This window comes from Empidonax traillii, unplaced genomic scaffold (assembly GCF_003031625.1).
Source record: "Empidonax traillii isolate 1590-97213 ecotype Southwest subspecies unplaced genomic scaffold, ASM303162v1 scaffold1060:size1239554, whole genome shotgun sequence".
Taxonomy (NCBI): Eukaryota; Metazoa; Chordata; class Aves; order Passeriformes; family Tyrannidae; genus Empidonax; species Empidonax traillii.
The window spans coordinates 1,098,136-1,121,874 of NW_020956253.1; the positions used below are offsets into that span (position 1 = coordinate 1,098,136).

Sequence of the window (23,739 nt, forward strand, 5' to 3'; positions counted from 1 at the left end):
CCTCACAAGGAAAAATTTCTTCCCACTCCCTAATCTCAAGATCATTCCCCCTTGTCCTGTTACTCCATGCCCTTGTGAAAAGTCCCTCTCCAATAACAATTCTCCCAAGGAGAATTAAGCCACTGTAACCTGAGTGTTAGAACTTCCACGAGTCTAAAAATCCACTACATGCTGGTCAAGGCAGCAGTGAACCAGAGGCTGAGAGAAATCTCTCCACTCAGGAGCAAGCTGGGGATACAAAATGCATAAAAGCCCCATTATATTGTCTTGCAGACTCTGCCTTAGGTCACCAGCCTCTTCCCACTAAGCAAAAGTGAGAATAATTAAAAAAATGCAGCTTTCACAGGAACAGAATAGGCCAAGAGAGTTGAGGATAATCAAGTGCTTACAAGGCCATGGTGAGCTTTTGCACTGCAACAGAATATGTTCGGAACAGAACTTCTTGGATAGTATTCACCTGACTGTTCGATGTCCTCTGTGATCAGCGAAGAGGCACTAACCTCTAGGAAGGGTTTGGTTTCATGTGGAATCACAGATTCATTTAGGTTGGAAAAGACCTCCAAGATCATCAAGTCCAACCTGTGATCGATCCCCACCTTGTCACCCAGCCCAGAGCACTGAGTGCCACATCCAGTCCTTCCTTGGACACCTCCAGGGGTGGGGACTCCATCCCCTCCCTGGGCAGCCCCTTCCAGTGCTTAACAGCTCTTTCCACGAAGAAAAAAATTCCTGATGTCCAATCTGAACCTCCCCTTTCCCATCTCTGGAGACAACTGATGCACCTCTTTGGGCACCTGTGCCTCATCACTATGAGGGGAGCTTGGAGAAGATGTCTAGATCTTCTACCAAATCCCACCTTTTTGACACCTATGCTCTCCTTTGCCTCCTCAATTCTTGGAAAACATTATATTCCCTCTTCCAAGGAAACGTGCTAAAATGGTCAAGTCACATACAGGAATAAGCAGCTCTAAGTTTTAACCCCCAATCTGACACTTTAAGCCTGGGAATAATTATAATACCCAGCAAGAGATAATTCTTCTAAAAATGCAGTTATTCTCTTTCTGACTATAAGTATATAATTAAAAAAGAAGGGCCATGTTAAAGGACTATCTCAGTGTTTCCCCACTGTCTTCCCCTGGAACACATTGAAAGCAATCACATTTTCACTTGGATTTCTTAAGGAAGCAAATTTTCCACGTCTGCCTTGACATTTGCTTACATCACACCCCCCCTTTCTCTCCAGCAACTTTTTAATCCGACCCAGCAGAAGCTTAGATATTAATATTCTAAAATATTCCATGGAGACAGGCAGCTGGATGGGGAAGGCTGACAGATCCATGTGCACATGGACAGGGATCCACCTCCTTCAGCCACAGAGAATCCAAGCACAACAAAACCACCGGGAAGCAACCTGGAGTACCAGAGCCCTCATGGAATGCCTTGGTGGGAGATGTTTTATTAACCCCATTCATTTCTGCCCTCTCCAATGGGGCTAAAAGTGTTAAATTCATGTTTTTCTTCTTGGCATCACTTACTGAGGAGCTGGGATTTCCCTCAGGAGACTCCTCCAGTGCCCTGCTGACATCACTGCGAGGAAGCCTGCGAGGAGTGAGTTTGTGTCTTCCTCTTTCTAATTGAAGTTCTCACCCCCCAGAACCATTCCTGGCTTTTGCCTGCTCTGATTACTGTCCCTTCCCTTCCTCTGCTCCTCCCTCCCTGCAACCCCCAGATATTTATAGGCAGAGAGGTCACCTTTTTCTGCCTCTTTTCTGAGATCAGCGTATCCAGTTGCTCCACTCTCTCCTTCTAGGACATGCCCTCTAACCCTGTCACCCATTTTACTAAATCCTTTTGGACTCTCTCCAGGTTTTTGATGTCCTTTTTTTCTTGTTCTGCCTCTCAGTCCCAAATACCTTATGCTGGCTGTGGTTTCCAAAGCAGAACAGTGAAAAATCTATGTTAATTTGTAACTAATTTTTTCTCTTCTGCTGTTTTTTTTTTTCTTCCCTGAAAAAAGGGACAGCAAGCAAAATAATTTATGTGTGACTCCTGCAACAGAAACTTTGGTCACAGGTAAAAAAACCCCTAAGAGTAGAGTTGTAACTTGCCTAAAAGTCACAACTGTGATCAATATAAACATCAATCTAAAAACTGGCATTTTGCAGAGAGAAAACTGGGGGAATGTTCAGTTTACCCATAACTTCAGGGAGCCCATGGCAGAGCCAGATTTTAATGGATTTTCAGTCCTGTCCCTTAAGATTAGCCAACATGCCTTTCTGATAAGTGCTGGGAAATATAAGTCAGTTGAGGAAGTTCTGCAAAATGTGTCAGAAGACAATTTCCTGATTTAAAAAAAAAAAAAAAAAAAAGTGAAAAAGCAAAGGGGTGGATCACTCCACTTTTTAATGACTAACAAGGAAGAGATCACTGCAAACTCGAGACTTTCGGGCTACTTGGACTCGGTGGCTTAAGGGAACTTACGCAGGTTTTACATCCAAGTTCCACAAATTTGGAGGAAGCAGATTACTCATGGAATGGCCTGAGACATGGATGTGAGGTGGATGCAAAACATTCAGGTTTTTACGCACCCTCAAACGGAGTTGGAGCAAATCAGAGCTGCTTCCCCCAGCCCCCAGAGCGAAATCAGTGCCAGATTCATGTTGTTCAGCAACCAAGTTGGGACCGTCTGTAACTCATTCCCAAATCCTCAGCCTCACTCAGGAGCATTTTCTCCAGTGATAAGGCTCCATCAGGAAACACAGCTGGATGGAGGAAGGAAATTCTGAGAAGCAAAAAAAAAAAAAAAAAAAAAATAGTGGGGGTTCCAGGAAGTTCAACCAGATAGGAACTATTGGAATTTGTTTTTCTGTCTCCCCAGCTCCCAGTGTTCCTGAGTGAGTGAGAAAAATCAGAGGGAGAGTGGGGGGAGGCAAAAAACAGTCTGGTAAGATCCTACCCTGCAAAACATGTCCTCTCTGCAGGTCTCCAGAGAGCATCATAATTACAATTCAATATTTTCGATCACTTGCTGCTCTCCCTGGGAAAAACTGCAGACGTTTTCAATTTAGGTCCACTCTGAAGCCCAGCCATTGTTTTCTTCCCCCCTCGTTTTTTTGACTTATTTTCTTTTTTTTTTTTTTTTTTTTTTAAACAAAGGTCCCTGTGTAGTTTATTAAGGAGGTTTGAGTTGGGCACATGATTTATCAAAAATAATTTTAAAAAAGCGCACTGCTGTGTTTGACATTCAGAATTAAGGGCTGCAAGTGCCTCTGATTAGTAACACATATCCTAGAACCATTAAAACAACAGCTTCAACTTGTATCTTGGTTTTATTACTTCTAGAGAAACTCCTTTTGACCCTCAGGGGCAAACAGCATTTCCTTCCACATCCTTTGCAATTCCACTCTTTTGCAATCTTTACAATCCTCCAGCCAACTCCCTCTTCCTTTGATAAGGCAGATAATCCAAGTTTCAACATTCCCCACTTACTGCAGCAGTGCTGGTGTGAAACAAGACAAAGGATCCATCACCCAGATCACTCCTCGGCCACTGAGTGAAAACCTGAGCCTGAGATCAGCTCTACAGTTAAAGCAGCTCAGATTAAGCTCATACAAACCATCTCCTGCCAAAGGCTACTCCACAGGTCGAGATCATAAAATGATAGCTAATGACCACACTGGAAAAGACTGGGCAGGGCTAATTGGAACAGTGGCTTTGTGACACATCTGATGTGCTGGGACACTTTACCACAGCACCAGTTCAGAGGTGACTGTTTTTGACAAGCACTTCAGAAGAGCCAGATTATCTTGCTGGTGCAGAGATCGTGTCACTGAGCCTTGAGTCCTTCCACTAATTTCCCTTTGACCATAAGCACAGATGGAATTCCCTGGGTTTTGCTTTTTTCCTTCCTTTTTCCTTATCTTCGAGTCTGGTATGATCCAACCGACCGGCCAGACTTAGGATGGCATTGGGGTGGTTTAGATCGGATATTGGGAACAATTTCTTTGTGGAAAGGGTTGTCAAGCACTGTCACAGGCTGCTCAGGGAAGCAGTGGAGTCACCATCCCTGGAAATGTTCATAAAAGTGTGGATATGGACATGGTTTCGTGATGAACATGGTGGTGGTGCTGGCTGACATTTGGACTCCAGGATCTTAAAGGCCTTTTCCAACCTTAATGATTCCATGATCTTCTGCTCCTTAAAGGGATCTCTTCCATCCATCCACTGAATTTTGTCACAGGCTTAAACTGGAGGCTTTAAGGAAGGCTGACAGTCAAAACTCAGCTGGACAAACTCCTGCATTCAGACTTGCCAGAGCTGGCCGTGCTTTGAGCAGAGTGACTGATCCAGAAACCTCCAGGACTCCTCCAACCTCAGCGTTTCCATCACTGTGAAAAGCAGTTCCTGCATCTTTCCATGAAGTTACACCCAAGATTATTCTGATCCTGGATTGAAACAACTAGAAATGTGGGAAAAAGGATTATGCTGAACATCTTTGTCAAAAGATCAAGAGTGGAATGACAACTCTGGTGTGAGCTGAGGATTGGTCACTCAGTCCAAATCAAACCTGTGCTGGAGGCTTCTCAAAGTGCACCTCTGAACAAAGAGGAGGGATCTGATACCTTGGAAACAGCCTTAACGACAGGACTTCAAGCTATAGAATCACAGAATGGTTTGGGATAGAAGGGACCTTAGAGCTCATCTCATTCCAACCCCCTGCCATGGGCAGGGGCACCTTCCACTATCCCAGGTTGCTCCAAGCCCCGTCCAACCTGGCCTTGGACAATTCCAGGGATCCAGGGGTAGCCACAGCTTCTCTGGGCAACCTGTGCCAGGGCCTCCCCACCCTCACAGGGAAGAATTCCTTCCCAATATCCCATCTAACCCTGCCCTCTGGCAGTGGGAAACCATTCCCCATGTCCTGTCCCTCCAGGCCCTTGTAAACAGTCTCTTTCCATCTTTCCTGTAGGCCCTACCCAGGGCTCTGCTGGACACCAGGACTCTTCCTACATTATCTGCACACAGGAACACATAGGAACAACTCACTTCCAGGAGGACAGCACTTTCCTGCTCCTGTAGTGAGCTCTCTGCCACACCAGGGAAGTGCCCAGAGCTCAGGGATTTCAAACCAGAAAGCAAACAGAGAACTCCTGCAAATCCTCACAGTTCCATTTGTGCCACCTTAAGGACCAGGCTCTGGAACATGATGGAAAGGGATCATGAGAGTTCATGGGTGCAGTGAAATGAAATTGCTCAGAGCTGGAGGGCCTGAGCAGTGCATTTTTTGTTGTGTGCAAACTCCACAGATCTCTGATCCATGAAGAAAAGGAGAAGGGGGGGCTGGGGGAAGCAATTGTGCTTCCTCTGGCTGTCCCTCCCTGTGGCTGCTCAGCAGCAGACAGTAGCCAGAGGATGACAATGCAGCTCCAAATGACATTACCTCCTGCCTGGATTTGCATGTGGAAATCTGGGTGCTCAGGAGGGAACAGCCCATGACTCTTTTTGCCAGAACCTCGAACCATTTCAGCGAGGGGAAAAAGGAAATCTGCACAGGAGCCACCAGCCAACCACTGGGATTAGAAAAAACATGCACAGAGTTATACACCCTTCACAAGCAGCCTAGAATCCACATGACCTGCAGTGTCTATCCATCAAAAAGCAGATGTTCTCCAGGATGAAGCCCCAGCAGAAGCACTTCCCAAACCTGAGTTTCAACAGGTACGGAACATACGGAGAAAACAAGACCAGCAATTCAGGACAACTCAGGGGTTGGCAAAACCCACTCCCTTAACCCCAGCACTGCTGGGTTGCTTTAAATCCCAGACTGTCCTGCTTCACATTGCTCTGACAGCAAAGGAGCCAAGCAGCAAATCCATGCCCTATTTAGGGGATCAGAAGTGTCAACCAGCAGGGCTCCCCTTGGTGCAAGTTCACCCACGGCATTTGAGAGCTCCAACAGCTCTTCAAATCTCAGGGATTTGAAGCCCCCAAATTCCTATTTCAAGACAGCAATCAGCTAAGATGGGTCCTGTGGTGGCTGATGGATTGGTCCCAAGCTCTTACCTTTCCAAACCACGTGACTTGTAACAAAGGTTCCCACTGTTTTTTGCAGTGGCAGACAAGACAGGGCAGTTCTTAGTTTGTTTAACTTTCTTCCAGCCTCCTGGTTTAATTAGCTGTCAGTGTATTTTACAGAGAACTCAGGAACAGACTTGACATCTTCCTCTGTCACCAACAAACTTACCAACCACTTCAAAATCTACAGCAGATTCACTGGAATTACAACACTGGACGTGATAATGGCACAAATCCTTCAAACTGTTCAAGTGAAGATATACCACAGAAATATTCTTTATTTTACAGAGGGTTTTCCAGGGAAGAATCCCCAGCTGGATCACTATTCCTTCCTCACCAGCTCCCCTGTCATTCTACAGGTAAAAAACCTTTCATTATTTCCACTACTATCCCAGATCTCTCAGCACATTCTCCCCTTATTCCTCTCCTCCCAAAGCTCCCAGAGGCCATGATGTGAAGTTCCTGAACAATTTCCAAGAGTACTGCACGAGGAGCAAGGTGTCAAACACATACTGGGCATTCTAGAAACTTCCACTCAACTTCAAGTCCCTTCTTCCCCTCTAATCAAGAGATTTCAGATGACTTGGAACCAATTCTTGCAACATGTTCATTTGTGCTTTTCCAGGTGTTATTTTGTCTGGGGAATTTTTCTGGATTTTTCATGTGTCAGTGTCTGTTATTTTACACACTAATACAGGAGGTCTGTTCTCTGCAAGTGCAAAATGCTAATGGACACATAAATAAAATAAAATAAAATAAAAGCCAGTACAAACCTTGCTCTCATTACACAAAGTCAGGGGAAAGGTCTCCTCATTAAATATTTATCAGTGTTCAAGCCACCTTTGAATCCTTTGCAGCTGCTCAGCCTTTCCCAATTTTTGTGAGAATTAAGGGCTGTTTGTTGAGATTGCCCAGTTGCCACGGAATATCCAATTTTATTTTGGATATTTATGGGTCTTTCACAGAACCATTTAGGTTGGAAAAGACCTCTCAGATCATCGAGTCCAACCTTTGACCTCTCAGATGAAGCAAAATTCTCCTTGGTGATATACACTTCCTAACAACTGTAAAATTAAAATACTGGAGTTGCTTAACTCCAAAGAAGTTACATCACAATAATTCACAAAATGTGGATTAAATTCATTATTATTTCCTCACATTTCAACCATAGCCTTTCTAATAGAAACAACATATTAGCAGCAAAACATTTAAACATTGTTTTGTTATAAGGGATAATAAGCAAGGAAACGAGAACAGTGAAGCTTCTTGTTTACCTGTGTCTTCCCACTCTTCTGTCTCCTACCAAAGATGCAGGACAGATCATGTTCACTGCAGGATGAGAGGTCCTTACCTGGCAGGGGAAAAGAGAGGAAAAAAAACACAACATTTTGATAACACAAACTAACCTGCAGAGATAGAGGAATTGGTTTTGGAGGTGAACAAAAATCAGGGACTCCAGGCTGGATAGGGCTTGGAACAACCTGGTCTAGTGGAAGGTGTCCCTGCCCATGGTAGAGGGTTGGAACTAATGATCATTAAGGTCCTTGCAACCCAAACCATTCTGTGATCCTGTGATGAAGACAGTAAATGAAGGTACTTATGAGGAAATGTGTGTATGTGTGGGATCTCTGGATTCTCAGGAGGATTCCCAGTCTCTGACAGAATTGGGGAGTGGTAGCTCCTCTATACAATGAAAAAAAAATCCATCTTTACTCCATGGGGACTTTCCTTTGATTCATGATGTTGCTTCTGAAAGCAAAACCTCCATCTCTGTGACACACTGGATTATCCCAACTCAAAACAATTTCAAGGGTGAAGCAAAGATTCCCAGCAGGACCATTATTCCCATCTGGTTGTTGTGTGGCTAACTGGATATCTGACATGGAGCAGGGAGGGGGAAGCCGAAGGGTGTGATGTGATATTTTGAGTTTCAAGCAAAAGTTTTGCCAATTCCACAGTGCAAGAACCTTTATATTGGGTTGTCCACAGCTTCTCTCAGAAAATCCTTTTAAAAAAAGCTCAGGAAAAGTTAAAGATTTAAACAAAATTAGTCCAGACAGATCAACTCCTTAGGAGTCTGCCGGGGTCTTAATCACTTGATTTTCTGATTCCAAAATCACTGACCTCAAAATGAATCTTGTAGTGGACAAAATACTCCAAACAACCCAAAATCTGACTATTTAACCTGTTTCTTTTCTTCGAGATCCTGAACTGCCCACAGAGGGCAAACACACACCTCAACCTAGAGGAGAAAGTGTGACCAAGCTTCCTGGTGCCTCACTGCACAGCCTCTAAATGTCCTTACCCAAGCAAGCTGGATGAGACTGGTGGTTGCTTTCAGTTTTATCTTGGCCAAGGTTTGGAAAATGACACTTCAAATCCTCCTGCTCCTCCTCTTACCCTACACTTTCTGTCCGTGCCTGCCCCTTCTCCTCTAACAGAAAACCAACTCAGCTGACATCCATAACCTCCTGCAGCATCCCAGTGGAAGAGCTGCTAGAAGAGCAGCTGCACTCAGTGTTTTAATCTCAGATTGGTGTGTATTCCCAGATCCAAGGGCTGTGTGTGTTCCCTGGGTCTCTCCAGCCCCCGCAGACGGAAGCTGCATTTTGTGTCGTCGCTGTTCCCTTCTCCAGCTTTTGTGTGAGCTTGTCTTGTTTAGTCTGAAAGGAAGCAGGATCAGGCTTGAACAACAAGGGCCACAACAACACCAGCCCTTCCCAAATAACTTTTCCTCCTTCCCTGCAAAAAGGACAATTTCCCTGGTTTAGACCACAGAGGGTGCAAGCAAACAAGGGGCGGCCTTGTGGAAACACGACCAAACAAATAAGGGATATTGTGAATATGAAAGCCTTGATCTGTATTTTACATGCTCAAAAGACACTTCTTTTTTTCCTCTATATTTAGCAAAAGGTTAAATCCAAATCAAAATAAATCCTCTTTCTTTGCCACTCCCTCAAACAGGCCATGGCCTTTGCACTTGCAAGCCCTGCACCAATTTAATTGTTTAATGTCATAAAGTGGCAGGGTCGTGTTAACAGGTTTGACTCCGAGGCCAATTTGTTTAATCAAAAATCCCAAACCCCAGTACAAAAAAATCTGGCCTCCATTCACACATCAACTAGCTCTGTTTCAGCAGAGGCACTTGCTGTCAGGAAACACTGCACAGAGCTTTCAGTTTAATAAATCAGCCATTAGTGGATCTGATCCCATCCATACCCTGAAACAGGTACACACACCATGTGCATGTGGGTGTGTGAAAGGGGAACAGAGGAACAGAGAGAGGATTCCAGAACTGCCAGGAGCCAAACCCAGGGACGACTGAAATAATGTAATTGCTCTAAGGAAGGAAGAAATGACTGAACTCCGTGAGTTTTTGATAGTTTTTCTGGCCACTGACCACTGTCCTAATTTATCCCATAAAGTATCTGGTGGACGTAAGCGGGCTTTCCTGCCTTCCTTCAGGTTTAATCTGATCCCTGATCCCATCCTCATGATCTCTTAGCGGGGTTACTGGAGATCTCAGGGGATAGTGCCACGCAGATCTTAAGTCATAAGTCACTCCATCATCATGTTTCCACCCTCCCATCCCCTGCTCACGCACCCACAGCTTGGAATATTCACGGTTCCTTTATCCAGCTGGTGGCTCCTTCAGGTAGGAACTGTTTTATTCAACAAGTCAGCCTAAAGCCATCCAAAACGACCCAAAATAAAGAGGGACAGCACATTATAGCTCTAAGCAAGCTGCTGCAGGGGGTATTCCTAAACCAAGATTTAACTTGCCAAATTTAGACTTCAGAAGGCAACAGATCACCCTGGCAGGGTTTGTTCTAACCTCGGCCAGAGCTTATGAAACAACAAAACCCCTCTTACCTTTGGCAAACTTCATATAATGGACACGTTTCTTGGAAGATTTGGATTTTTCTTCGAGGCTGAATGTCTTTTTCTGATTTTTCACTGAGGGCTCTAAAAAAAAAAATCCAAGGAAACAGGTTGCAACCCTGCTGGAGGCACTTCGACCATCACATTCAAGCATCAGTGTATTTAACTTTCCCTCTCAAAACCCAGTCTCAACAATATATCACAATATATCACTGAAGGAAGCATGGCAAGTTTTGTCTGAGATGTGTCACTGCTTGATTTTTTTTTGCCACATCCCTTTCCAATCCAATGTAATTTGAAAAGGCAGATACAGACACTCCAGGTCTAAGGCAGATCCATCTCTGTGGCAAGCAAACAATAACAGGTCAGGGTTTATTGTGCTGTTTGTTACAAAATATCCCCAGTGCCAAAGTCTGAGAAAGATGTAAGAAATAGTGCAAAATAAAATACTGAACCTGTCTGGGTAGAAAAAGGGGGGAAAAAATTATAGGATTTCCACTTCTAACCCTACACAAAATACCTTTATTTGGACATAAGCTGATCCATCTGTTTAAGGAAACTGAATGGTGGCAAAGCTTTTCTGTCCCTCAGGCCAGCTAGAACAAATTGCCACATCCATATTATTTCACTTTCCTAGTTTCCAGGACAGGGATTGCATCTAAACTGTCCACTGGGAATGGCCTCTGGGCTTGGCTGAGTCCCAAATTCACTCAGAAGTTTGGGAGATTGGCAGCAGCTTAAAGCCACATGAAGGATTAGTCCCATTATTTAACAGTAGAGACATCACGTTCCTGAGCTGTGGCAGGTTATTTTAGGGGTACAAACCATCTCTTTGCACTCACAGAGCCTGTTAATTCCCCCTCAGAAGGAGAGAATTAACCTGCTGTACAGTTAATGAGTACTTTATTAGTTGTGTCCTGAAAATTGACACCACGGGATTCTCTGCTCCGTAACTCCATGGAAAGGTTACTGTGGTGAGATGTTTTTTCCCTCCCAGTGGCAACTGGGAATGGGTGAGGAAATGAACCCATACCCTGAGGGCCAAGTTGAGTCACCTTTTTTATGTGATCCCACCCTGGAAACCTTTGCAGCCCAAGCTTTCCTGACACTGGAATTCCAGCACTTCCCTGTTTGATAGGTAGTGCCACCTGATGATGGAAGCACTGACCTAAACCTGAAATCCTCAGCCTGCAGTGGGAGAGCTGAGTGCCAAAAGGCTGAGATCCACCCTCCCACTTCCACACTAAGCCCTAATGGGATGAGGACGGACCAGGCAAACCCAGTTTTTAACAGAAAGTCCTCAATAAAAACGTTCTGTGGGGAAAACAAGCATCACAACTTAAATATGCTGAGCAGAGAGACGACACTTCAAGTGTGTTCTCTGAGCCACTCGTACCAGAAGGATGATTACACAGCAAAGGGTTCTCACAGCACTTCCCTTCCCACATTATTCTTCCAGGGAAAGGCGCAGCAGCACCGCCTTGTGCCTCCAGGGAGGAATTTCACTCCTCAAACGTGCTGGCACTTGCAACGGGCAGGGAGGTGCATCCCTGTGTCTTCCAGGGACTGGAAAAACATCCTCAGACAAACTGAGTGAGCGCTGCAGGAATATTAATGTGCTTTTTAAAGCCATTTAGTCCAAGCAAGAAAGTCACACGTTATTTCTGTAGATGGATATTCCAAGGCATGTCACAGGCACAGCCAGGGATGTTGTTTCTGCATCTTAAGAATGGGAAAGGGACACAGATTTCATAACTGAGTGTCCCAGAAACAGAGCCAGGAATCATAGGATGGTTTGGGTGGGAAAGACCATGTAGTTCCAACCCTGTTCCACTGTCCCATGTTGCTCCAAGCCCTGTCCAACCTGGCCTTGGACACTTCCAGGGATGGGGCAGCCACAGCTTCTCTGGGTAACCTGTGCCAGGGCCTCACCATCCTCACAATAAATAATTTCTTCCTAACATCTAATCTAATTAAACCTGCCCTCACTGGGTGCTCACCTAGAAACAAGGAAAAGAAAGGTAAAACTACACTGAGGGTATTTGAATGTTGGCAAATCAAACCCCACAGGGCCTTTCCCTTCCGACCTCTAATTGCAACCCAGCTCTGGCAACTACAGCAGCTCTTTAAGAACAATGAAGTTTTTCAGCTGACTTTTAATGCAGTTTGAGACTGGCTGATGGCCAATAATGTAACATTTGATCCTGCAGCACAGCTGCAGGCAGAGTTTGCTGGATGAGTTTTGCCAGCTTAAGCAAACTGCCAAAAACCCAAGTCTTAGAGCTTTGTGTTTTCTGTAAATCACCCAAGGGGACTGTGACCAGGAATTTTCAATGTGCACCCAAATTTGTTCTTGGTGATGGAAAATTTAAAATAACTGAGTAAAGCAGGGAGAAATACAGCTTTTATGGAACATTTTGCATCAGTGACCCAGGGAACACTGCCCAGCCTTAGGAACGAGACGGCCTTGCTCAATGAACCTGCCTCTGTGCTGACTCACTGTGTCCCTGGGCATGTCACTTCAACTCTCTGCCCAGCACTTTGCAGGTTTTCCCACCAGCTGCACCTTCCTCATCTTCCCATGGCTCAAGTTGGAACTTGGGTAGGATTTAGTTATAGAGGCAGAAAGGAAATTTTGGAATTTCCCTGTGATATGCTCTTCTACCTCTCGAGGACTTGAAGGACAGCACCGAGTGCTGTGTGGCCTCAGCCCACGATCAGGGCTTCAGGGCACTAGGAGAACTTACACAGCAATTAAAAAAAAAAAAGGTGTTTTTAAAGTATGACGTCCAAAATTTTATTCCCAGCTGCCTAAGATTAGAAAACCTTCTTGCTAACTGATTTTCCACCCTCACCTTTCTGCATTTCCTCTCCTAGAAAACCTTCAGTGCTCAAAGATTAAGAATGAACGAATGAATGAAAAGTTGCTAAATTCACTTAGTTCCAGAGAGTTGTTTAGATGTATAATGACTTAAACCTGAGTCTAACTAAAGGAGAGGTGATAAACCAATTCTTTCTGTAAGCTCACACCCACCACAACTTCATTTTTACAACCCAAGGTCAGGCTGTACGAAGCTTTTCAAAAAAAAAGACTTTATAAATAGCCTTTTTGGGAAAGTTGTGGTTTCCTCACTTGTGTGCTCAACACCAGGGCTACAAAAATCACATTACAGCACACTCAAAACAGAGATGCATAACTCTGAATCAGAAGCTATGGTGCAACTCTCCAAGGACAGGAAAAGTAGGTATTTAAGAAACCAGTGGAACATGGAAGCCAGGAGTGACAATTCATTGTTAAAAGGAAGGCAAATCATTGCAATTGTGAGTGATTGTTGTGAGCCTTCAGACAGACTCTGGATAAAGAAACAAGTGCTGCTGTAGTACAGCCCAGGAAAAGGTCCCAAATATCATGATCCTAGATAAAATAAACGAGTTTAACATTTTATGTTTTCTTTCCTCAACAAAAAGCCTTTATTTGAGTCCTGAGAGTAAAACTGATCCACTGAGATATCTGCATATCCAGGCAGAGAAACTTCAGCACGGTCACGGATGGCAACACATCCTTTGGCTCCCAACGATTTTGGGGGAGGAGGAGGAGTTGTCAACCTCAGCAAGGAGCCCAAACTGGGCCTCAGCTCATCTTTTAGAACACAGAATGGAAACTACTAAGCTTCCAGCATCTGACTGAGCAAAGGATGGGCCTACCTGTTTCACCCTGTCCATGGCAATAATTCAGTTCAGCCAGGAGCTGGTTGAAGTCATCCTGATGAGCAATCCAGTTGTCCTGTGAACATCACCCACATGAATACAAGGCAAAAGTCTTCAGAACTAACACAAATTCTGCTAAAACAGGTATTAGGGAATAACTTAATTGGGTATATTCAATCCATCTTGGTGGGAGGGACCTTGGAAGCTCCACAGGCAGATAACACCACCAACAGCTCACACAGTCACTCCAAAGTGAGATAAAATTATAAGGGTTGTGTTCGTAGGTCATAAACAATCCTGTTTGGTACATTCTACCAGCAGATGTGACAACAGGTTTCATTAACATCCCGTTTAAAAATTTGTGTTTTAGCCGAAATGGGAGCCATTCCCTCACCTGGGCCTAGTTCTCACCTCGTGGTTGATGTTTGCTCCCAATCCCAGAGTGTTGTTTTTCACCTTCACCCTGATGTGTTCTGGATTTCCTTGTTCCTGAGCCCCAAGACCCTGAGGAGGATTTAAAGGTAAAAAGTAAGGATTTCACAGCAGTGACTGAGCAGAGATTTTGTACTCTAAGACTTTGCAAAGAAATACAGCAAGAAATCACAACTTGCTATTTGTTTTCCTGCCTGAACTGAATTCATTCACAGGCTTTAGCACACATGAGACACTCAGTTTTTAAAATTTACTACTTAAGCCTCCAGCGAAGTATTATAAACACTAAAATAGCAACAACATTAAGCAGTTGGGTGATTAATCAGGAAGTCACCTGACATTCCTAAGCAAGCCCAGAGTGTTTACAGTTTTAAAACATGACTTTACATATAAAGAAGAGGCCTCTCCCCCAAAATACCTGTCACTGCGAAGGCAGATCCACATGGAAAGCATAATCCAGAATAAATCTACATGGGAGGGAATCAGGGGAGGGGCAGGGGAGAATCAGGGCATTAACAACTTCTCCCACCTCATTCACACTCGTCATTTGATGGAAATATTGGAGCAAACAACTATGGGGTTTCTCCACCCTAAAACCCACAATCACTCAAACCTGGGGAGCAATTCTCAGGTCCAGTGTTATCTTTCTTAACTGTATGATGAGGGTTAAAAAAAACCAGAAGACAAAGCATCTGGTTTATAACTTTATTCCTGGTATTCACCTGCTTTCTGCCTAATTTGTCACCAGTAACCAATCACCAGCCAAGTGTGTTGGCTTTAATAAACATGGATGTGGTGCAGCAGTGGGGAAAAGCCCTGTGGAGAGGTCCTGGGATATCTAACATTTGGAGGAACGAGGCATATTGGAAAAAGGTTGTTGCTATTACAAATCCACTTGAATTCATTTGGTCCCTGGGGTGGAAAATTTCCCTTGAAACTCCTGCTAACCAAAAAAAAACGTGTGGAAGCAAACAGGCCACTCAGCCACACATCCTGCCCTGACCCAATTCCAATACAACTGATAACAGGACTAGTGTAAGCAGCTTCATTTCACTGCAGAGATGGGCTTTTGACCATTAATTTTATCGAGGTGAGGTTCCATTTGTTTGAGTTTTTAGTGGAATGGAGAGAGAAATCCTTCTTGTACAGCTGTAACTGTTGGAAAGGAAGATCCAGCAGCTCCAGTGGGAAGCTTGTTGTGAGGCAACTGAGAAACTGAGCAGCTACACTGAGAAATGCAAGAACAGGCTTTAAAGCATTCACAGAAGGGAGATTTCATTAGAATAAAATCCTAATTTTATTCCTGTTAAAGAAAGTCTGGGAGAAGAAATAACAGGAGGGAGAATTAAATAAAGGTAGTGGGGGGGTTTGTGTGCATTCTTAGCACTAAACACGTTGATGTGCAGGCCCAAATCTCAGCTTTGCTGAGGCATCTCTGTGGAATTAAAAATGGTTTTAAGAGGCAGCTGAGGAGTTTGCAGGATAACCCACAGGTTATTCTTAGTGCCAGAAACTAGTGTCCTAACCCACAGGTACTGGCTGGAGCCGGGAAGGGATTCAGCTCCCAGAACGCTGCCTTTTGGGGGTTCAAGGAACAGATCAGAAGCGACACTTAAAAACAGGTGAAAGATTAAAGCAGGTCCTGGAGCTGCTTCAAATCAAAAGCAGGGAGAAAACTGAGTATAAAAGCAACTTAAAAGACTTTAACCATCACCTAATTTAACGTGCCAACTCTTGCTCCTCTTTGGGGACATTAACTTGCCAAAGAAGGGAGAAAAACCAGAAGGCAGTAGAGTCACAAACTTTGCACCAAAGCGCAGAAATCCAACATTGCTCAAATTCTCTGTGCGCTTAAGAGAACAAATCAGAGCTCCCTGGCAGCTCTAGACCCTTCAGATACAGAACCCTCCTTCGGATCCTACCTTTCCTTTGGACCAGCCCATCTTTTCCAGCATCTTCTGGCCGAATTTAGAGTCATCTTTACTCCAAGCGCTGTTTCGTGGATCCACGGACCACTTCTGCTTTCTCCGGGCTGGGACAGGGAGGAAAAATTCAAACAGGCTCTACTGACATTCCCACGGTATTCCTGGTATAGAATCAGTTCAGCTACAGCTCCTCATTGCCAAAAAAACCACCCCAGAACTTACTCCAGGCTGAATATATTTGGGGGGTTAATTTTACTTAACAGAAAACCCAACAATAAGCAAAAAGAAATTCTTTATGTTATTAACGTGAAGAATGCCAGAGGAAAATTGATATCATACAACCTGAGTTGGAAGAGGACCTTGAAGATCATCTAGTTCTAACCCCCAAAGTTGGAATTTGTTGTCCCTAAGGATGAGCTGCAATTCAGGGAAGGCTTCAAGGATTACCATGTAAGTGTACAGGCCTAAATTCCATATTTACTCCAATTTTTGGAAGTCTGGGGGGATGGGAGTGATTACAGTGTTGCTTCCCCAGCTCTGGACAAGATTCATTATCCAGTCTTCCTTTTAACCACAACACAAAAGTATTAATACTTGCCTTCACAACAAAAAATAAATCCAAAATGAAATACAAATGCCCAGAGATGACAGAACCAAAACTAGTGGGATTTCAGCTTCTGGATTTGCCAAAAATGGGGAAACTTATTGGGAAATTTATTGGGAAAAGCCACCAGAAATTATTGCAGGAGTTAAAAGATCCAAAGGAGAATCAAAGTTCCCTTGTCCTATGCAGATTCCTGAAGAAACTCCAGTCTCCCAGGCCCACGTGCGTGTTCTTGCCTCTCCCACCAGGAACAGCTTCCTGGAAATCAAGGAGGAAAAGCCAACCCCCGTTAACAAGGCACTTCAAGTGTGCACCTAAGCACAGGCAGGAAGAGAAGCTAAATAAACAAGACAAACAAAGGATGGGAGACAGGAAGATCACAAACTTCATTAACCACCATGGGAAACGAGGGATCAAAAATGACCCGTTCACCCAAGGCCACACAAAGTGAGGGAGAAGCCAAACCAAACCCACTGAGGTGTTTTCAACGTAATCAGGAAGTCATCATTCCCTAAAACACCAGATTTGGGATCTGGGCCAGAGGGACTGAATATTACGGGGATGTTTGACTCACTTTTTGCCCTGTTTAGTTTTGCTGTGAAAGAACCGGCACTGTCAGGTGCCCAGTGGGAGATTTTTTTTTTAACAAACTTCCGAAGCTTTGAAGCTCAAAAAGATCCATAAAAAGATTTTACAGCAGATTAAATGAACAAGAGCTGTGAGAGGAGTTGACAAGGCCTTTGCTTGGTTCACTTCTCCACAGGAAACAACTTATTAACCTTAAAGGCTGTGGCTGCTCCATCCCTGGAAGTGTCCAAGGCCAGCCTGGATGGGACTTGGAGCAACCTGGGGTAGTGGAAGGTGTCCCTGCCCATGGCAGGGGGTTGGAATGAAATGATCTTTAAGGTCCTTTCAACCCAAACCATTCTGGTATTCCATGATTATTCCCACCAGGCAGCCTTCAGAGCAGGATCTACTCCAAGCCCTGGCTGTGCTGCCAACAAAAGGTGGGGAAACAACAAAAGAAGCAATTCCATAGGCCTGGACCAGCCCTGGTGTGGCAGCAGGACCAGGGCAGTGCCTGTCCCTGTGCTGGCACTGCTGGGGCACCTCCAGGGCTGGGGGCAGTTCTGGGTCCCTCAGATAAGAGAGACATGGAGGGGCTGGAGCGTGTCCAGGGAAGGGAATGGAGCTGAGAAGGGGCTGGAGCACCAGGAGCAGCTGAGGGAGCTGGAGAGGCTCAGCCTGGAGAAAAGGAGGCTCAGGGGGAACCTTTTCCCTCTCCACAACTCCCTGACAGGAGGAGGAGAGAGGGGGAAGTCAGGCTCTGCTCCCAGGGAACAAGGGGACAGGATGAGAGGAAACAGCCTCAAGTTGTGCCAGAGGAGGTTCAGGTTGGATATTGGGGAAAAACATCTTCATGGAAAGGATTGTCCAGCCCTGGCACAGCTGCCCAGGGCAGTGGTGGAGTCCCCATCCCTGGAGGGATCTAAAAGCCATGGGGATGTGGCACCTGGGGACACAGGCAGTGCTGAAGAACAGCTGGACTCAGTGATCTTAGAGCTCTTTTCCAACCTTAATGACTCTGATTCCAGGATTCTACCAGAGGTTATGCTGCCCAGCTGAGCAGCTGCCCTCCTTTTCAATCATATTTCTTCATCTCTACCTCTAAAATCTCTCCATTAACATCAACTTTCCATAACTCAGCCACCAGAAACTATTCAACGCCTTTTTAAAATTTTAACAACATTTTATAAGGATGCCCATACTCTTCTACACTCTCTGTTACCAGTTCCCTGGGTGGTGACTTTGTAGATCCCACTCCTACAGCTGTTAAAATACTGTATCTTCCTAAGGGTTTGTCTGCACAGTGAAGTGATCCACGACAACTGAATGGTTGAATTTAAATTAACTTCCAAATTGAGTTGTTTGAGGGTAGTCCAACTAATTCCCTTTAAAATTTACTTGCTATTATTTTTCCTGAATATCTCCCCGTGCAGAAGCCCCTGAGATGTTTTACTCCTGAGACATTTGTAATAAAAGCACCAGGGCACCCGACATAAATATTTCTTAAGCTTGAAATTAAGAGCACTTGCAATCCATGTATTTCAAATTTCTTAACTACCACTGTGGGATTAATCGTCGCACTTCTACAAGGTTGACATACTCTTATTTTTAAGTAGGATAAGATAAATGCAGGAAAAAAAAAAGCATAAACAAACTTGCTTTCACCTTTAGAGAAGTACTTAAGAAAGTTGGAAACAGCTCCATGCCACCTTACAGGAACCATAAAATCCTCCTCCCTTTCCAAACAAACAAAAAACCCCACTGTTTAATCAATAATTTATCAGAAATGTTTGTTCACTGATGTTTAATGAGCGAGGCAGGACACACACTTTAACTTCCAGCTAAAAGATTCAGCTCATAATTTAACACCAACCTTCTGGGCTGCTGGTGAAGTGATGCAACTCTGGGCGACCAGCACCATCCAGTGGAGAAAATTGTCATTTCTTTATAGAATCACAGACTCACTGAGGTTGGAAAAGCCCTCTGAGATCATTGAGTTCAACCATTCCCCCAGCACTACCAAGGCCAACGCTGATCATGTCCCCAAGTGCCACACCCATGGGGCTTTTAAATCCCTCCAGGGATGGGGATTCCATCAATGCTCTGGGCAGCTGGGTCAGGGCTGGACAACTCAACCTCTTCACTCAGATATCCTACAATTTGAAAAAGATCCATTATTAAACCCTTTTACCAAGACTAATTCTGGGCCTGGGGCGTGTTTGTAACTATAATTTCTGAAAGTTCCCATCCAAACCCCTGCTGTGTGCCCATGGATGGTCGGAGGTGACAGGAAAGACAAAGCTCTGGAGCCAGGCTGGGAGAGCTGGGGGGGTTCACCTGGAGAAGAGAAGGATCCAGGGAGACCTTGGAGCTTCTTCCAGAGCCCAAAGGGGCTCCAGGAGAGCTGGAGAGGGACTTGAGACAAGAGATGGAGGGACAGAGAATGGTTTCCCAGTGCCAGAGGGCAGGGATAGATGGGATACTGGAAAGGAATTCTTCCCTGTGAGGGTGGTGAGGCCCTGGCACAGGTTGCCCAGAGAAGCTGTGGATGCCCCTGGATCCCTGGAAGTGTTCAAGGCCAGGCTGGACAGGGCTTGGAGCAACCTGGGCTAGTGGAAGGTGTCCCTGCCCATGGCAGGGGTTGGATTGAGATGAGTTTTAAATGTCCCTTTCACCCCACATTACTCTATGATTACTGACATGTGCAGTGTCCAATTAAAATAATTAAAAAATCCTGAAAAAATGGCACCAAAGTTCACATCTAAAATAACCAGAAAATCACATATGTAGATGCAATTTTGTTCTCCTTATTTCACACCTGTATTTTCCACTGGAAACCATAATTTTTAACTACTCATTATAGTCCCTATTTCCTGCAGTCAAGCAAACAAATTCACCAGACTCTGTGCTCTCATTTTAAGGGTGTTTTGACAGCAGTAAGTTTACTGAAAGCACCGAAGAATACTAACAATACTCAGGGGTAGGGATGAGAATATTAGTTCTGTTACATAAAAATCCAGTTTAATTTAGTGTTTTTACTCATATAATGTTTTACATTTAATAGGAAAGACTATTTGGAATGTAGTAGAAGTTTTTAGTTCCTACTGTGGCCAGCCCTGAGAACTCCAGAGACAGAGTTATCTTTCTCTTCTTTCTCTCTATACCTGGGAGCTACAAGACAGGATATTCATCCAATATTTTAATCTGCTCTTTAAGATATGGGGAGCCCAAGTTCTAAATCACCCCCGAGGCAAAAGTGAAGCTCTGTTTGTTTCCAGTATCAGGAAAAGGTTAAACAAAATTGATAAAATCATAGAATATGATGAGTTGGAGGGGACACACAAGGATCATCCACCTGGCTCTGCACAGACACCCCAACAATCCCACCCTATACCTGAGAGTGTTGTCCAAACACTCCTTTAGCTCTGGCAGCCTTGGGGCTGTGCCCACTGCCCTGGGGAGCCTGTTCAGTGCCCAACCACCCTCTGCAGAAAGAACTTGTTCCTAAAAATCCAACCTAACCCTCCCCTGGCACAGCATCCCCAGGGTGTTACAGACCCCACAAAGGACCCCCCTACCCCCCTTATTCAACACCAACAACCCCCTGCAAACCCCTTTCCCACCTATCCCATCTTTCCCAGCCTCCAGACCTCCCCTTTTCCTTCACCATGCTACACCCTGGACCCCACTCTTGGCTTCTGCAGCCCCCCGACGTGCTTTTCTTCAACATGGGAGACCCCCTGGACCCCTGTCCTGGCCATGCCGGGTCTCCCAGACCCCAGGTCTCCCTTTCCCTGACACTGAGAACGCCTGGACCCCTCTTCCTGCCTTTCCCAGACCCCAATCTCTAATATCCCTGACCCTGGGACCCCCTTGACCCCCATTCCTGCCTTTTCAAGCCCCCAGATCCCCCATTTTTTCAACACCACGGACCCCCTGAACACCATTCCCAGCCACCCTGAGTCTCCCAGACCTCAACGGGACCCCTACCCGCTCGTTCCTGCCTTTCCCACACCCCAGACCTTCCTTTTCCTTAAGACCGGCACCACTCGGACCCCCATTCCTGCCTTTCTCAGCTGTTTTTTAAAACTAGGGACCCCCTGAACCCCCTTATCCGGCCCCGCGACCCCCCCCCCCTTCCCCCAGCTCCCCTCAGGAGGGGCAGCGCGGCCCTGGCCCCTCAAGCGAGGGCTGTGGGGAAGGCCTGGGGAGGCTCCACATCCCCTTTCCCGGGACATTCCCGGGATATTCCCGCCGGGATCGCCACTCACGCTCCGCCAGCATCGCCATCTTGGGGGCCTTTCCTCCCTCCACGGGGACTTTTGTCACCTCCGGCGCATAAAAAGGGGCGTGTCAGGAAAGAGTTTTAAAAACAGGCGAGCGCAGCGGGCACCAAAATGAGAACAGAGGGTGTGAAAGTTGCTAACGTTTTAATTCAACGCGTTAAAACACGCCTGGGTTGCGTGTGGGGTGTTCCCGGGGCCGGGGCGAGGGATGAGCAGTGTGGTTGAAAATACTGGACACGGACAGTCTGAATATTCCAGGGAATTGAGGGCGAGAGTGTCCCTGAATTTCCCCAAATCTTCCTGTCGTGGGAGGGAATGGGAAAGGGGGACACACACACTGAGGCGCCTTGAGCAGCATCCTCTGCCTGCCCTGCTGTGATAGAGCTCAACTTGTCATCGCTGAGCTCCTGCTACAAAACTCCTTTAGGATGTCAAAAAGCAGCGACTTCACAAAGTCATGGAATGGTTTGGGTTGGAAGGGACATAAATTATCATCCAGATCCTCCTCCCCCTGCCATGGGCAAGGACACCTCCCACTATCCCAGGTTGCTCCAAACTCTGTCCAACTTGGCCTTGGACACTTCCAGGGATCCAGGGGCAGCCACAGCTTCTCTGGGAATTCCATCTCAGCCCCTCACCACCCTCCCAGACAAGAATTCCTTCCCGATATCCCATCTAACCCTGCCCTCTGACAGTGGGAAGCCATTCCCCCTTGTCCTGTCCCTCCAGGCCTTTGTAAAAAGTCCCTCTCCAGCTTGAAGCATCTTCAGGTAAATTATATCTCTGTTCTCCTTTTCAAAGTGTTTGGAGATTATGAACACAGTTATGAACACAGATATTCCCTCCTACAAAATCCCCTCAGTGCTTCTTGTCTTACCCATCTCTGATGTGGGAAGAGAGGATTTTTTTCCTTTCTGAAACAAATTGTATTTGAAGACTGAACCAACCCCTCTTTGATTACTCGCTGAACCTATTCAGCAATCTTTTCATGCAGATCTTGTTTTTGAGCCCTTGGTCATTCATATTTTCTGTTTTTTAGCTACTCTTCAGTTTGTTTTATTAGAAGAACAGCACCCCAAACCTACCATATGCTGCTGAGTTCTCCAGAGCACTTAACTGGAGTTGTAGGCAGCTTCCTGTGTTTTCTCTCTGGCTACATTTTGCATCCGAGTGTAATATTTTGTTCTTTAATATCCCTTTCAGAGAAGGGATACTTTATATTCCATTCCTATTAAACTGGCTGCCTGGCTGACCCACTCCCTCCTTTAAAGAAGGGTATCGAGCTGGTGCTTTCATGCTCCTCTAAGGCCATATCCAGCTGTCAGGAATCCTCACAGTGTTTGTTCTCCTCACACTTTATTGCCAGTTCTCTGCACTTTCAGGTCAGATTCATCAGGCTTGACTGATGTGAAAACAAATAAATACCTCCCAGTCCTTCATGACCTGAGAGACAAATCTTTTCCCATTTGAAAGTTTCACTTAATGTTTTCCACTGAGAGGAAATCCCTGGAGATCAGAATCAACCCTAGAAGAGCCTTCTTTGGTTTCTTTTTGTCCTGTCGTGACAAAATTCATATGCAGAAGAAACCTGCTGGGGCAGTCTAGGGCAGGGTTCACCTTTCCTCCCTTATCTACTCTGTAACCTGAATTCCTGGTGCCCATCTTCTAGCCCAGAGGGGGGTTTGGAGCCCAGCTGATTCTCTGGATACCTCTGCTGGAATCCCATCAGCACTGTTCTCTCCCTAAGGAATGACAGACTGAATGAACACCAGCAGTTCTGTGTCACCTTGTCCTCTTTCTAGTGCTCACAGGTCACCCACAGGGATCTTCACAGACTTTTTAAGGTTGGAAAGCCCCTCTGAGATCATCCCTCAACACTGTCAAGGCCACCACTGACCCCTGTCCCCAAGTGCCACGTCCACAAGGCTTTTGAATCCCTCCAGGAATGGGGGCTCCACCACTGCCCTGGGCAACTGTGCCAAGGCTGGACAATCCTTTTTGTGAAGAAATTGTCCCAGTTTAAATGAGACAAAGGTCTTTTGCTGAGGATGGATTAGGAGAAAAAGACCCGAACTTCCTTTTCTAAGCAATTATAAATCCGAAATTAAGAGGCTCCGATTGAAGGAAAACAAATTATGGAAAAGGGAAAAATAACAGCCCTTTATTAAAAGGTATGTGTGTATTAACAGGAACACGAAAAAAAAACACAAACAACCAAGCAATACCCCTATACCCACCAATAATCCCCTTCAAGAACAAA

The 23,739-nt window shown here is 45.3% G+C and overlaps 1 protein-coding gene across 1 annotated transcript in view; it reads right to left on the reverse strand.

The window, feature by feature from the left end:
- PINX1 (PIN2 (TERF1) interacting telomerase inhibitor 1) overlaps positions 1–21,511 on the reverse strand; it is a 62,799-nt gene extending 41,288 nt beyond the window's left edge. The window contains exons 1-6 of the mRNA XM_027904472.1: positions 21,465–21,511; positions 16,020–16,129; positions 14,077–14,169; positions 13,663–13,741; positions 9,949–10,041; positions 7,350–7,426 (exon numbers count right to left, since the gene is read on the reverse strand). Coding sequence (XP_027760273.1) covers positions 7,350–7,426; positions 9,949–10,041; positions 13,663–13,741; positions 14,077–14,169; positions 16,020–16,129; positions 21,465–21,483 — 471 coding nt within the window. The 5' untranslated portion in view covers positions 21,484–21,511. The remainder of the gene's footprint in view (positions 1–7,349; positions 7,427–9,948; positions 10,042–13,662; positions 13,742–14,076; positions 14,170–16,019; positions 16,130–21,464) is intronic.
- Positions 21,512–23,739: the final 2,228 nt, after the last annotated feature.